Genomic DNA, 15,560 nt, shown 5'->3' with positions numbered 1-15,560 from the left:
ACATGTAGGTTTTCCCCATATCTTGGCTATTGTGAATAACGCTGTAATGAATGGGAGTGCAGATATCTCTTCAACACGCTGCTTTAATTTCCTGTGGATATATACCCAGAAGTGGATTGCTAGATCATACGGTAGTTCTATTTTTAATTTCTTGAGGAACCTCCATACTATTTTCCACAGTAGCTGCACCAATTTGCATTCCTACCAACATTGCATAAGGGTTCCCTTTCTCCACATCCCCACCAATGCTTATCTCTTGTCTTTTTTCAACAGACATTCTAACAGGTGACGAGGTACTATCTTCTTGTGGTTTTGATTCACCATTCCCTAATGATTAGTGATGTGAAATACACTGTCGCATACCTGCTGGCCATTTGTATGCCTTCGGGAAAATGTCTCTTCAGCTCCCTGCCCACTTTTTAATTGGACTTTTTTTTTTTTTTTTTTTTTTTAGCTATTGAGTTATATGGGTTCTCTATATATTTTGGAAATTAACCCTTATCAGACAAATGATTTGTAAATCTTCTCTCCCATTTGGTAGGTTGCTTTTTCATTTTGTTGATGTAGAAACTTTAAAGTTGATGTAGTTCCACTTGTTTATTTTTGCTTTTGTTGCCTTTGCTGTTGGTGTCAAATCCAAAAAATCATTGCCAAGACCAATGTCAAGGAGTTTATCCCATTTTCTTCTAGGAGTTTTACAGTTTCAGGTCATATGTTTAAGCCTTCAATCAATTTTGAGTTGATTTTTGTGTATGATATAAGATAGGGGTCCAGTTTTCCCAACACCATGTATTTGAAAGACTGTTCTTTCCCCATTGTATATTCTTGGCTCCTTTGTCCTTTTGGTTTTCTTCTTTAAGCTTTTTATCTACCACTGCTATGTGATTAAGCAGAGGGAGAATATTAAATGTGAACCTATGGAGCCATATATGCGTGAGGTTATTTTTGGGCTCTCTCTTCTGTTCCATTGATCTGTTTGTCTGTTTTTATGCCAGTACCATACTATTTTGATTACTATAGCTTTGCAATATAGTTTAAAATCAGGAAGTGTGATGCCTCCAGCTTTGTTGTTCTTTCTCAAGATTGCTTTGGCTAATTTGGAGTCTTTTGTGGTTCCATACAGGTTTTAGCTTTTCTTTTTTTGGTGAAAAATGCCATTGCTGGTTTGATAGGAATTGCACTGAATCTGTAGATTGCTTTGGGTTGTATGGACATTGTAACGATACTAATTCTTATAATCCATGAGCACTGAATATCCTTCCATTTATTTATATCTTCTTTAATTTCTTTCATCAGTGTCTTATAACTTTAGTGTACAGATCTTGTGCCTCCTTGGTTAAATTTATTGGTTAAATTTTGTTCTTTTTGATGCAATTGTAAATGGGATTTTCTTTTTTTTTAATTAAAATTTATTGGGGGTGACAATGATTAGTAAAATGACATAGGTTTTAAATGTACAATTTTGTAATACATCACCTATATTATCACATTGTGTGTTCACCACCCAGAGTCAGTTCTCCTTCCATCACCATATATTTGACCCCCTTTACCCTCTTCTACTATCCCTTCTGCCCTCTGGTAACCGCTAAACTGTTGTCTGTGTCTATGAGTTTTTGTTTCATGTTTGTCTTGTTCCTTTGTTGTTTTCAGTTTCATATCCCACATATCAGTGAAGTCATATGGTTCTCGACTTTTTCTGTCTGGCTTATTGCAGCTTTATTTACAGTGGCCAAGACATGGAAACAACCGGTGTCCTTCGATAGATGATTGGATTAAGAAGATGTGCTATATATATACACAATGGAATGCCACTCTGCCTTAAGAAAAGATGAAATAGTGCCATTTGCGACAACGTGGATGGATCTTGAGATTATGATGCTATGGGATTTTCTTAATTTCTCTTTCTGATAGTTCGTTGCTAATGTATAGAAATGCAACTGATTTTTATATATTGAGTTTGTATCCTGAAACTGTACTAAATTTGGTTATTCTAACAGGTTTTGGGAATCTTTAGGGTTTTCTATATATAATATCATGAATGTGCAAACAGAGACAGTTTTACTTCTTCCTTTCTAATTTGGATGCCTTTAATTTCTTTCTTTTGCCTAACTGCTCTGGCTAGGGCTTCCATTACCACGTTGGATAAAGAGAGCAAGAGTGGGCATCCTTGCCATGCTCTCTTATGTACAATTCTTATTTTCAATATAATTTTGACCCAAATTAGTTAAAAGAGTGTTTTAAAATTCCTAAATTATTTGGACATTTTTTCTAGACTTTTAATATCTCATTTTATTGTAAACTGGTCAGAAAATGAGGATTGTATAATTTGTATTTGTGAGGATTTAATTGAAATGTTCTTTAGAAAACTATCCCATGGTAGCTCTACAGGGTACAAACTTGAATATTAATACAGTAATATTAATTATATTGCTCAAAACACTTTATGTCCTCATGTTTGCCTTATTTTGCCTACAATAACGACTATTACTTATGTTCTCTTTCTGGAATTCATTATTTCAGATTGAATCTATATTTTCTCTCATCTTACCTTTGTATACTCTTTCCTCAGAATTTTGGCAGAGTTTCTGAAATTTGTCCTCTATTTCACAAATTCAATTTTCTGCAGTGCTCAATCTCTATTCTCTGTGTTCAACACCATTTTTCACTCAGGTATTTCTAATTTCCATGCAATCTTCCCTGACCTGCTTGTTTTTTCTGTATGGTAACTTTTTCTAGCTCTACACACTGACACACTCACTCTTAAATTAGGGATTTTCTAAAATGTCGTTTTCTTTCTTGCTTAAACTTATTTCAGAGATTGGTAGCTCCTATGAATCTTCTCCATGGAGCTTTCTTTTAAGCTACACCATCTATTCCCAGATTCCAAGATTTCAAAATAGTTGCTCATCTTCAGAGAGAGAAGCCTAAGTTTGCCATTAAGGGCTTATGATCTTGGAGGAATTGATATGGATTCAACCAAAGGTTGGTATAAGTTCCTGCCCACATCTTTTAAAAAGAGGTTTTCATAATCAGATAAGAAAGAAGAGAAGTGAGAAATGGGAAATATTTGGCAGTTATAGTACCATGTTAACAGCTGTTTTAACATCCAGTGGGCAGAAATGTGAAGTAAGATTTTAATTTAAATTACACATATATGAACCAACAAAGGAAGACCCTTCATCCCATGACTCTTGTGTACTACTTCTCTCCACTGGACCATACAGACCCCAATGGCAACTTTTGGTTAGGTGTGGTTACTACTTCTCTGACTGATGTCATTGTCCGTACCTAAAGCAAGACTTAAGATCTCCTAATGCCACCACTGAAGTCCAAATGCAGAGGGTTGGTAGAAGAGAGAGTCTAAGTGGCAAATTCCCTGACTGGCTCTCACCTCTTCCTATCTCTAGGACCTTGGTGTATTCCAGGCCTCCCACTGATTTCCTAGACTGCACTCTCAATGTTGTTCTTCAATCCAATCCTTCTACATCTAACAAATTCCCCCAACACTTCAGCATGAGACTGACACTAATTCTTCCTCCTTGTGAGTATTTCATTGGTCATTTAATCGGGAAAACTGGTGTGGAAAGGGAGGGGTGTGAGTTCCTAAGTGCTGACATTGCATTTCCCCAAAGACAATATTTTAGGACGATTAATCTGCCAGTTAATGTACAGAATGGATTTGAGTAGATTGGTGGGGCCTTTGAAATCACTGGTCCACTGGGAAGAGTCTGGGGTAAGCACAGTAGGTGACGTGGTTTCCAGTTCTGGCTGTGCCACTGACCGACCACCGGTGTATCTTGCTACACTTGCAGCCCCACTATGTCTCTATTCCTTGATATTTCAGCACTAAAAGTCTATGATTACTGTGATAGTACAATTTATAATAAGAAAACACATTTGTTCTTCCTCCTGCTTCTGGCTTGTAGGTCCTCAAACTCTTGGAATTTCCTACGTGTTACGAGTGTGATAAAGGTTGTCTTTTGTTATGTCAATGAAATGATTTTTTTGGAAGCACCTAAAGATGGGGACTGGTTGTTAGGAGAACCAACCATGTGATTAGAGGAACTTTCAGTTGATTCAATCACCAATGGCCAATGATTTACTCAATAGTGCCTGTGTAATGAAACCTCCATAAAAACCCAACAGGATGAGGTTTGGAGAGCTTCTGGGTCGGTGAACACATACAGATGTGGGGAGAGTGGTAGGCCTGGCGAGGGCATGGAAACTCTGTGCTCCTTGCCCCTGTGCATCTCTTCCATCTGGCTGTTCCTGTGTTGTATCCTTTTACAATACTCATCAACCAGTGATCTAGGAGGTAACATGTTTCTCTGAGCTCTGTGAGTCATTCTAGCGAATTAATCAAACTCAAGGAGGGGATTGTGGGAACCTCTGATTTATAGCTAGTAGGTCAGAAGTACAAGTAACAACCGGCACTTGTGATTGGCATTCTGAACAGGAGGGGGTTGTTGGAACGTCCAACGTATAGCAGGTTGGTCAGAAGCACAGGTTAAGAGCCTGGGCTTGCAGCTGGCATCTGAAGAGAGAAAGGTGGGGGTAAGGGGAGAGAGGGGAAGGAAGGAGGGAAAGGGAGGACGGGGGGCGGGAGGGAGAGGGAGAGAAACAAAGTGTGTGTGTGTAGTCTTGTAGGACTGAACCCTTAACCTGTGGAATCTGATGCTATGTGCATGCACATAGTGTCAGAATTGAACAGACTCATCCAATTACCCTGCTGGTGTCTGAGAATTACTTGTTGATGTGAGGGGAAACCCCAACCCCACCCCACGTTGCAATTGGGTCCAGGAACCCTTTTAAATTCTATTTTTTGGAAATGCATAATTTAGACAATCCTATATTTAAGGATGGAGATGCCACAGATTCAATTGTATTTCTTGAAACTACAAATAATGAAAGGCTACCTACAACATGACACCGTCTATGCTCACAAGAACCTACTTTTGGACCATTATAACTCCTGATCACTTTGCCTCACTTAAATGAATCATATGTTAAAAAGATACAGCACATATATTTTTAACCTGATCCTTATTTTTATATTTTTACGATACTAATCTCTGGGCACCTTTCATTATATTTCTGACATTACCAAATGCTCAGGTCAGATTCTTTGGTATTTGGTTTGCCCATGCTGCCAAGCTTTTGACTGCTTTGCTCCCTCCTCATCCCCAGCAGCCTTTAACAAACACCACTGTCCTGGGTGCTGACACAGCACCACAGTTACCTTCGATTTCCACCGAGGTCACCCTGATGCAGAAGATCCTAAAACCTGGGCAAGGAAAGTTCATCCCAGCTGGTTAAAGAAAAGCACTTTTGTTGAGTCTGGTGTTTCTTACACAGTTTTCTTTCTTTAGAGAAGTCCCAAGGTACAAGAGCTTTCACCCTGCCCTTTCAAATTCATCTCTAGTCTATGAGTTTTGCCCATGTTCCTGGCAAACTTTAATCTCCTCAGGTTTCTTTCTCCATATTTCCTGGAGAGTGTAATCCTGGCTCTGAAAAAAAGGTCACTTACAAGAAAGAGACAGTTCATATGCATGTGGCTGTTCCTAGACTGTCACCCGTCTTAGTTCAGCTGACTGCCTAGAAGAAATCTCACAAGTAATTTCCGGAGGAGGATCTGAAGTGTATACTAAATTATGAAGTGTTGCAAACATTAAAGAGGAAAATCAAGGAAGCCTACTGGCACTATGGAAAAGGTTAAAAAAAAATCTAAATCATTCTCTTCACAGAACTGACAAATGAGATTCAGTTAAAAGAAATATAAGTACATGAATTGGAGAACTCTAACAAAGAACCATTGGGCCAACAAGGGATGATGAAAATGGCTGTAAAGCATCAGGACTAAAAAACAAATGTGCTCATAAAAAAGCTTTCAACAGAATAGACAGAAAACAAGTTATTTTGGTTAATTATTCAGTGGGGACAGTGGTTTTTGTTTTCCAGATGGGAAACTGAAACCTTTAGAGGAAAAGTGACCTGAATATTATCATAAAGAAACAGGACTCCACTGTTCTTATTCTCGATTCCCTTTGCACCAAAATTCAAACGACATTCCATCTTTTATGTTCTATTGTTCTCTAAGCTCAACCCTCTAGGATGTGGAAATTTTGATGCTCTTGGAAATTGCTTCTATATTTGTCTAATGCCAACTTCTGTGCTAGGAGAAAGAAGTTTGAAGTTCGCCCCCAAAACACAGGGCTTGGCACGGTCCAAAGCTCATTACAACTTCTCATTAGTTGTGTCTCTTGGGGCAGCTATGGCATTCCTGAGTGTGACTCAGTATTACCAGTCACAACTGAGGGTTCCTGAGTAATCAGTACTGAGCCAGAGTGAAGGCTGCAATGTAATAAGCTCGCGGCTAATGAGGCAACACAGCTTGCACGAAGTTAAAAAGTTACATGAAAATTTTTTGAAATGCCACCTTAGTATTAACCATAATAATACCTAACACTTGAATTGGTCAACATGAATTACTGTAGAACAAGAAGAACACTCAGGATCCTGACTTGAGAAGCCATGAGAGCTTTCTCTAGATTAAAAATAACTTCCTCAATCCAAATGAAGCCTGGAGTTTAGTTCAGAGTAATGTACCAATGACAGCTTCTTGATATGGCACATTCCTCCAATGTTGCATGGCCACGTAAGATGCTAGCAATGGGGAAAACTGGGTGTACTTATCTTTACAACTTTTCTGTAAATCTAAAATTATTCTAAAATAAATAGATTATTTTTAAAAACGATCTGGATACTTCATCTTCATAGAGGGAACTTTTCATTGAGTCGGTACAGATAAAAAGAATGCTTTTCTTTTTGTTAAAAGTCAAGAGGATACTGAAAACAGTGAGGCCCTCACAACAATGTACACTTTACGTGGAAGTGAGAGAACATTACGGTCTCCACTCGTGCTAGCTTATTTAGCTTCAGAGGCTTGTGCTAGAGTTTTAAAGGCAAATTGGAAACTATTTCCTGGAACAGCGCCTCACAGCACGCCTTTTGATTCTTGGATTATATTTCTTAAATTCTGAAGAAATCTTGCTTTTATCCCCCCTTCTGTGCATTTTTGGTGCTGAGCTGTTTCCGGTTTTCCCACACTCCTGCCTGTCAGAGAGAAGAAACCACAAAAATGCAGCAAAGCAAAGTTTGTCCACAGAGCTGCAATTCCACCTCAGAAGGCTGTGGAGTTCTCTTGCCAGCACTGAGTTCAGGGCAGTGAGCGGCATCTTAAATGACCAGCCCTGCTGCCTGCTGACAGAGCCTACCTCTCCACCAGCAGACCAGCTAGCCACGTGGGCCCTCACGGGCCACCTCAGGGTCCTGGCAATAACGGGAGAATCCACAAACATGTAGCACACTGACCAATTCAACATCATTCATATCTGACTCACTGACTCACTGTCCTACCTAACTGTGGGTTTCTCACACTTGTGAAGAACAGTGTGGTTTCAGAATGCTTATGATGGTAACTAGGCTTATTGAGTTCTGACGTGTACTAGGTCTTATTCTATGTACTTCACTTGTCTTAACTCTGCTAATATTTATCAACTGTCCTATGAAGCAGATATTCTTCATAGCCCCAATTCACAAATGAGGAAACTGAGGCCAAGAGATTAACTTTTAACAACTTGACTTGGAAAAGTCCCGGAAGTACACATTGTTCCCCAATAAAATCCTGTTGCCCTTCCCCAATAAAATATATATATATATATATATATATATATATATATATATATATTTCTTTTTTTGTTGTTGTTGTTGTTTGTTTAAAAAAAAACAAAAAAGAGATTAACTTGTAACTTGCTGAATGTCTCAAGTTAGTAAAGTGTAGAGTGGGGATGTGAATACAGGCAGCCTGGCTCCAAAGGCTGCACCCTTAAGGATTTGAGTCTTTCTAAGGTGAAGGGCCATGCACGCAGCTTCCTTCCTACTTTGCCACTGGCTTTCAATCACAAAATGCAGTCTTCCTACTGCCCTTCCCTATGGCTCCAGAGAGTTCTGTAAAGTCATTACAATACCAATTATTCCCAGAACAGTGCTTGGCACTTAGTAGGCACTGAATAAATATTTGTTGGATAAATGAATAATGGCAGCAATATCATTAAAACAGCCACAAGGGATTGTTTGCAATCCAAATTCAGAATTTGATTCACTGTGCAAAGGGGAAAAACAGTAACTGTTTCTGCAATGTCCTAGGATTCTTTCTTATAACTCAATTTGGTTTTGTAAAGGACAAATGAATGAGGAGCCGTAAAGAGAGCAAGAGAAATACACAAATCTTCTAGGTGATTATACATCAGGGAACGCCTGCCTCTTCAAGACATCTTTGAAAAAGTTCCCCACTTTTACATGGAGAAGCGCTGTTAGAACTGACACCCTTTGTCAGTCTATTTCTGGTTCACTAGCTAAAAAATGGCTGGAAGTAGAGTGAGGATGTGACCTACAAAAATTTGATTCGGTGGGGAAATGTCTTTTTTGAGTTAAAAGAGATATACGTATACTACTAATGGTATCCAAAATGTTTCCACATAGAGCCTGTAGACTGTCGAGAAATTAATCCTCCCAATGAAATACCAATCCTATGTCTTCCCATTCAAATGCCTAAAAGTGAACAAATGAGGGTAGTGGGGGAAGGGTGTTGAATTCTATATGAAATTGAAAAGATGTGCCTCTGCAGAGTGAGCAGGGGAAGAGGACTTCCAAGAGGAAGTTTGCATTTCCTTTCTCCAAGCCCACAGTTCAGCACTGTTACCTAGGGCCACACTGTCTGACTGTCGCTCCTGCCAGAGGCTGGAAGAGGTGGCTCGCAATGATCCTGAACCCAGTGGAGGTGGCAGCTCTCATCTCAGCACAATCCCTGGGAACCGAACAGAGCAGCGCCTGCCCCTCCCACAGGGTCAGCAAGAGCCCCAACACAGTCATGTTTCTCTAGCTCCCCAGGCAACGCTCATTTGTAGCCACAGCTGAGAACCAGAGTTAGCCTTTATTAACCATCAGGTGTTCTTGTTTTCAACATTTCCGTACAAACTGTCTTGAAGCCTTCATAAATAAAGAGTACTATTATCATAGAACGGACATAACTCAGAAGAATTGAACAGAAGAGCATCGAACACTTACTTGGAAGCTCTCTGGGATGTCGCCCTTCTGAGGACTTGTTTCTGGCTGGACGGAGGTTTGGGGACCAGGGAGGAGGAAGGACTTGGGGGTGGCACCGCTCTCTGTGGCAGAGCGGCTGGCTTCGGGCCACTAGCTGTGGCACTTGAAATTCTGCAAGCTGCACCATTATTCACTGTCCATAAACTGGAGTTAGGTAGTGTCTGGCCGCCAAAGATTGCCTATCAGTAAAAGAAAAAAGATAAGCAGTGGAGCAGCCGTTCACAACCCAGGTGCTGTAAGTGAATAAGAGGTTTGTAACCCTTTGGTGGGACAAAAGGAAAAGGGAAACTGTTAGAGTCGTTTGTTAGGAAAAGCTCTCTAATAATGCCAGTGCAGGTCTGGGTCCGGGAAGGGAAAGAAGCTCCTGAAGCAAAGGGCTGACGTGGTCTTGTGGAAAGTACTTTGGGCTCGGAATCAGAGCATCTGGGTACTGCGTACGGGTCCATATGCGTGAATTATGCACTTGGTCTCAGTCTTAGTTTCCCTCATTGTTAAATTCAACAAATGTGCCCCCCTCTTCTTCTGCCCGCACCCCCCCCCCCGCTATCACCCTCCCCTGTTCAAGCCATTGTTTCTCAGTCTAGTTGTGTAGGACACAGTTCCTTGGCCCATGCTGGTATTCAGCCCACGGCAGCTCACTCTGGTTGCCGGCCACTCACGCTGGCCACCCGCCCGGCAGCTCACAGCAGCCCAGCTCCAGAGAGAGCTGTTGTTTACAATCTTAGCTATAGAGGGTGCAGCTCACTGGCCCATGTGGGAATCGAACCGACAACCTCAGTGTCAGAAGCACAGCCCTTGTAACCACCTGAGCCACTGGGCCGGCCCCCAAATTCAACAAATATTTAACAAATGTCTCCGACAGGGTACAGGGTGCCAAGTATTAGAAATATAGCACAGAACAAAAATGACTTGAAGCTAGCCTCAATTTGAGCCCACTCACAGAACTTCGTACTCCTTCAGAAGGTTTGCACATCTGAGGGAATGGAAGAAGCCAGTATGCCCAGGGTGAGAGTGGAGAGAGGGGGCCAGAACACAAACTGGGAGCCAGACCATGCCCGGCCTTAAGGGCTATTCGTAGAATTCTGGTATAGTGACATCTTGTTGACCTAAAGATTATCACAAGATTGATATCTGCAAACACTTTTAAAGTAAAATTACCACATGAATACAAGATCAATACAAGGGTATTTCTGCTCTGACGGTAATCCTACAAATAAATAAAGACCTAAAATCACCATCTAAACATTACAAACGCCTACATATACCTGTAGTTTGAATGTAAATGTATATACTTCCACAAGTGAATCCTTTAAAAATTCTTACAAGTTATTACCTTACTAGAAATAGTTATTTTGTATCACAAATTTTGCTACTGGTCCTTCAATACTATTAACACAGCTTTTTAATATGCATGCATTACTAAAGCTTTAAATGTGAAATAGTATTAAGAGAAAAATAATTGACAAAATACATAGGACTTTTAATTAAAAGGATTCTGGCAATTGATTCCACTGGAGAAGACATTGCCTATAAAAGACATAAGGGAAATGTCATTGCCTCATGGCAAGGCCTAAAGGAATAAGATTAGATGTTCTTAGGAAACATTTGCCTTCTAGACAGACTTCACTACTATTGTTTTTGTCCTTCGTGAATTTTATTTTTTAAGATAAAAAAGATGAACGTGGTAGCTTTAGTAAAATGTTACTTAACTCTTCTACATTCATGCCTCGAAATGTCCCATGTCAGGGAAATGTATCCAAAGGTCCTGACCTAGGGAGATATGAAGGAGATCTAGGGTCTTATGTGGAATAAATGTGTTTGACAGAATCCTGAAAAAGATCAAAGCAATTTCAGAAGTAGACGACTGGAACATTTTCAAACAGACCAATCTGACTGAATGTTCCACACCTTTGCAAACCACCCAAGGGAAAACTGAAGAGCTGTTCACTCACCTCCATCTCTGACCCAAAGAAGTAGAACAAAGAAAGCTCTGAGTCCATGGGCAATGCCAGGAGGGCGGCTCTGTGGAATGTGTGTACGTGTGGGCAGGTCTTCAGATGGTCCAGAAGGGCCCAGGAGCCCTGCCTCCATTCTAGCAAGCCTTCTGAGGACAAGGCCAGGCTCTAGAACACACCCATTCATTCCTCTCGACCACTGTTTCCATATCTGAGGGCCTCAAAATCTGAGGGAGAAGCTCAACTGGAAGGAAGGAGGGAGGGAGGAACGGACACCCTAGGCTTCGGTTTTTCACCACTGCATCCCAGTAAATGAACTTAGATGTGAAGAATGCTTGAGAGAGGCTTCATTCAGGATGGGGAAGAGGACTGAAATCAGAACGAGGGCTGAAGAGTTCTACATTGGCCATCCATGAACAAATTCACTGGGTGAGTAGCAGAGGAGGGAAACCATTGTTAGTAAAGAGCTCTTGGAAATACAAATATTCTTTATTGACTTAGATTTTTCATGTTGTGAAGGCACTGTCATTAGTTAAAACATCTATTCAATACATGTTGCTGTGATTGACAGCCTTACTTCAAATTCATTGAGTTTTTCTTTTTTAAAAAACATTTTCTGGGACATCTAAACACAAGAATGAAGTGAAAAGAACAAGATCAGAATAGTGAGTCTAGTAAATTTCTTTGTATAAAAAAGAAAAAGGAATAAACACACATAATATTTATCATTATACGCTATCAACACACACACACACACACACACACACACACACACACACACACACACACATTAGTATCTGCACAGGACAATTCTGAAAGATATACCAAAAAAAATGGTAAACTCCATGGAGAAGAATCGATTAGCTAGGGGTCAGGGTGGAAGGGAAACTAAAGGTATCATGTGTACCTTTATGAATTTTCTACCATACGTATGCATTAATTACAAAAACAAATTATTAAAAAGTCAAAAGGAAGTTGACGTCTAATAAGATTTAAGGAGGTAACAAATCAACTCAGAGTACAAGTCAAAGTATGCAAATAAGCCCAAGTTTTAACCAGATGGGTATAGGACTAGCCATTAGACTGGGTTGAAGAAGGAAATGACTGTTCAATATACATGGCTACAAAATCAGATCAGGTCATCAGTGAAATGCAGAGACACAGGGAAGTGGAAAAGAGCATGGCTTAGCAGTTAAACGCTGCCTGGGCTCAAATGGGGGTTCTGTCACTTATAAATTGGGGTAAGCTTTTCAAGTTACTTAACCTCTCCAAGCTTTAGCTTCCTTGGAAGCATTTATAATTACTTCACTGGATTGTTGGGAACTAAACGAAGATCACATAAGCATATCTAGCCCAGGCATTCAATAAAGATTTCTTGAAATAAAGTATCAGGCACACACAGCAGAGACTCAACAAATATTCCATTCCTTCTCAAACTTCCACCTCAGCTTACTGAGGAACCAAAGGACAGGATGACATGCAAATCTGCCTCGCTCTGTAGTGATCTGGGAATGGTAGTTGGTTATGTATTTTTCAGCATATTTTTCCAGGTTTATGACGATGCTCACTCGTTTTAAGCAAACTCTTAAAACAAAAACATATGTTTAGGTTCCCCAGATCCTATTTACTTAATTCTCCCTGGCAGAAATAATTTTCTCCTCTTCTGAACACTTATAAAAATTTATTTGTATGTGTCATATCACATCTAGCACATTCTACCTTGTATCACAGCCACTTATATATGTACTTTTTGCCCTTCAAGACAATATACACTAGAAATGGCTGGATTTATATCTGACTAATTGGTTTCAACCACAGTACCTAGAATGACTTGTGCATAAAAGTGCATAATAAACATTTACTCCATGAATGAAAAAACAAAAACACAAAACTCACATTATACCAACTATTCATCTTTTTTTGGCAACAATAAATTCCTATACAAGAAAATAGGCAAGCCTTGTGTTTACACAGAGATACAATCTTGTAATAGGACCATTCTCTGGGCCTTGAACAGTGCCTAGTGTGTTATTTGTGTTCAAGTCACACTCTGCCACAAAATGTAAGTAAGCCCTTCTGTAGATCCCAAACAAAAATAAATTCACCTCCTTAGATGCAAATTTTGTGGCAGCACATTGATGTTCTATAGTAATAGGATCAGTCTTTACCTCAGACAACAAAATAAGTTAGGAGAACTTACTGCTTAGGAGACTGCCTCTTGCCTGGGTATCACGTCTCCCTTTCTTCCTAATAGTATGCTGATTTTGTTTGGGTAATAATGTGTGTCCAGCTAAAAAATTATGTTTCCCAACCTCTCCTGTACTTAGAGATAACCAGGCGACACAGTTCGGAGATGTAAACAGAAGTTTCTAGGTGCGGTTTCTGGGAAAGCTCTTTAAGGGGGGTTGGGGAGACTAGGTTGGGACACAAATTTTGCCCTTTACTGTCGTGCTTTTTCCTACTGAGATCACAGCTCCCTAGCTAGAGGTGGACAGGCACAGGGTGCAAGTCCCTCGCTAAGGATTGTACAGGATAGAGCCAGGAGCACGAATTGCTGAAAACATGGAATTTGTGAGCGCCTGTCTCTAGAGTTCTGATAATATTGGGGGGGGGGGAGATCTCCAACTTGTTAAGCCACTGGGGAAGAGGAGAGGGGGTTCTGTTACATGCAGCAAAATGGAACCCTAACCGACTTGAGAAATAATTGTCAATCTACCAGAGTCAAGCTTGTTTAAGCCTCAATGCAACATAAATATACTGCATCTCAGAAAAGCAGATACTCTTTCCAAATAGAGTCAAAAGCTTCTCGGTTCTGACCCGTCCCGTGAGCTCACCCTGGTATACTGAATGGGCAATGAAACGGTTACAACCCTACGCCGTCCCAAATTCCAAAACGTCGGTCATGTGGGCAAGTCCCCCGGTGTTTCGCCAAAGCCAAGACTAAGAGGGATAAGATGAAAGCAATCAAATCTGAGAAGAAACCCAGGAAAACACTCAGGCAATGTCAAAAGCAAACATATAAATGGATATATTTAGACCAGTGGCAGCAATCAGCCTCCCCTGGCCCCCACAGCCTGTATTGGCCCCAATCCTAAAACTCTACCGACGATAGCTCATGTGAACTGTTTTGCCCTGATATTCATTCATAAGTGGACAAGGAAAACTATATAAACTTCTCTCTGTATGGTTTCTAAGAAATGGAGGTTTGGATATACGATCTGAGCACCCTGTACTTGTGCCTTAGCAGCCCAGGCAGGGGACAGCACCGCCATCAGTCACTACCCAGGAATGTGAGAGCTCTGTAAGCACTGGCCTCCACTCCGGACCTGGTCAACATATACAAGACTTTTGCTTCTTTATTGGGTGTGGGAAACAGCCCTGCTTCAGTAAGGAGACTCAGCGAAAACCACAGCCTGAGGGTTGGCTTGGCCCCAGGCAACAGACTGGAAAGGCCTTCCTTCTCCCACAACAGAAGGGTCCTCGTGGGTGGGAAGGAGGAATTTCTGATAGACAGAACCCAGACTGCAACTTGGAGGGTTACGGGGAAGCAAGATCTGGGCTCTCTTACTAGAAAGATAATACTGTTCAGAGATTAAATTCTGGGAGGTTTTCTTTCTGTCTTTCTTTTCTTTTTCTTTTTTCTTTTTTTTAAAATTCCTTCCAGAAAAACACTCCTTTTAGTCCTTACGTAGGCTTCTTGGGGATGGGGCAGAGCTGGATGGCTCTTTGTAGTGAAATAACTCTCTAAACTCACTTTTGAAAATTAAATGAGATGAGGTAGGCAAATGTTAATCTCTATTTGGGTGTGTTAATGTCTCTTTGCGCTCCTTTTACTCTGATTTCAGAAGAGCAAACATTTCTAGGTGTTATTTTCCCCATAGGAGATTTTTATCCTAACTTGAATAACGTTCCCATTACACGGAATACAAAGCCACTTGCAGCATGTTTCTCTCTGGCAGCTCATGTCCTGGAATTGTATGGCTTCCTGAGCATGTAAGACACTCATCCTCACCTACTACAACCAGGCCCAGAGCTGTTTAAAGAACACATTATGTCTTTGTGCAACCATATGACACTGGAAAAAGCTCAGGGCCGAGGTGAGGGTGAGGGTAGCTGTTTCTATTTTGGCAAAAGCAAGCTTCCAAAGGCCTTTGTCTCAACACTGTATGGAGTTCTTGGCTGTCTTCCATTCACAATGTTTGTCAGCTGGGACAAGACTGGAGGCTGAGCAAGAGAAACAGAGTACAACTTCTGGTACGGCTCCATGTCACTGGGCAGTGCTATGACCCCGACAGGGAAGGGGCAGAAACCCTGAAGATGCTACTGTTCCCACAGAGAAAGGCCAAAGACACAAACACGGGAGACAGAACTTGGAGCTACCCAAGATCCTGGAAGTCCTCTGGCATATCCTTCCACTTCTAAAATCCAGTACGCAGCTCC

The 15,560-nt window shown here is 40.8% G+C and overlaps 1 protein-coding gene across 18 annotated transcripts in view; it reads right to left on the bottom strand.

Annotated features, from left to right (window-relative positions):
- Window positions 1-15,560, bottom strand: part of TTLL5 (tubulin tyrosine ligase like 5) — a 241,135-nt gene that overhangs the window by 48,388 nt on the left and 177,187 nt on the right. For all 18 annotated transcript variants that reach the window (XR_013993323.1, XM_081048131.1, XM_081048142.1 and 15 more), the window contains one exon: window positions 9,127-9,344. Coding sequence is in view for 17 of the 18 variants with exons in the window: in XM_081048131.1 (XP_080904257.1) it covers window positions 9,127-9,344 (218 nt within the window). In the remaining variant the exon portion in view is untranslated. The remainder of the gene's footprint in view (window positions 1-9,126; window positions 9,345-15,560) is intronic.

Source organism: Rhinolophus hipposideros, assembly GCF_964194185.1.
Source record: "Rhinolophus hipposideros genome assembly, chromosome: 5".
In the NCBI taxonomy this organism is placed as follows: domain Eukaryota; kingdom Metazoa; phylum Chordata; class Mammalia; order Chiroptera; family Rhinolophidae; genus Rhinolophus; species Rhinolophus hipposideros.
This window is presented reverse-complemented; position numbering and strand designations above follow the sequence as displayed.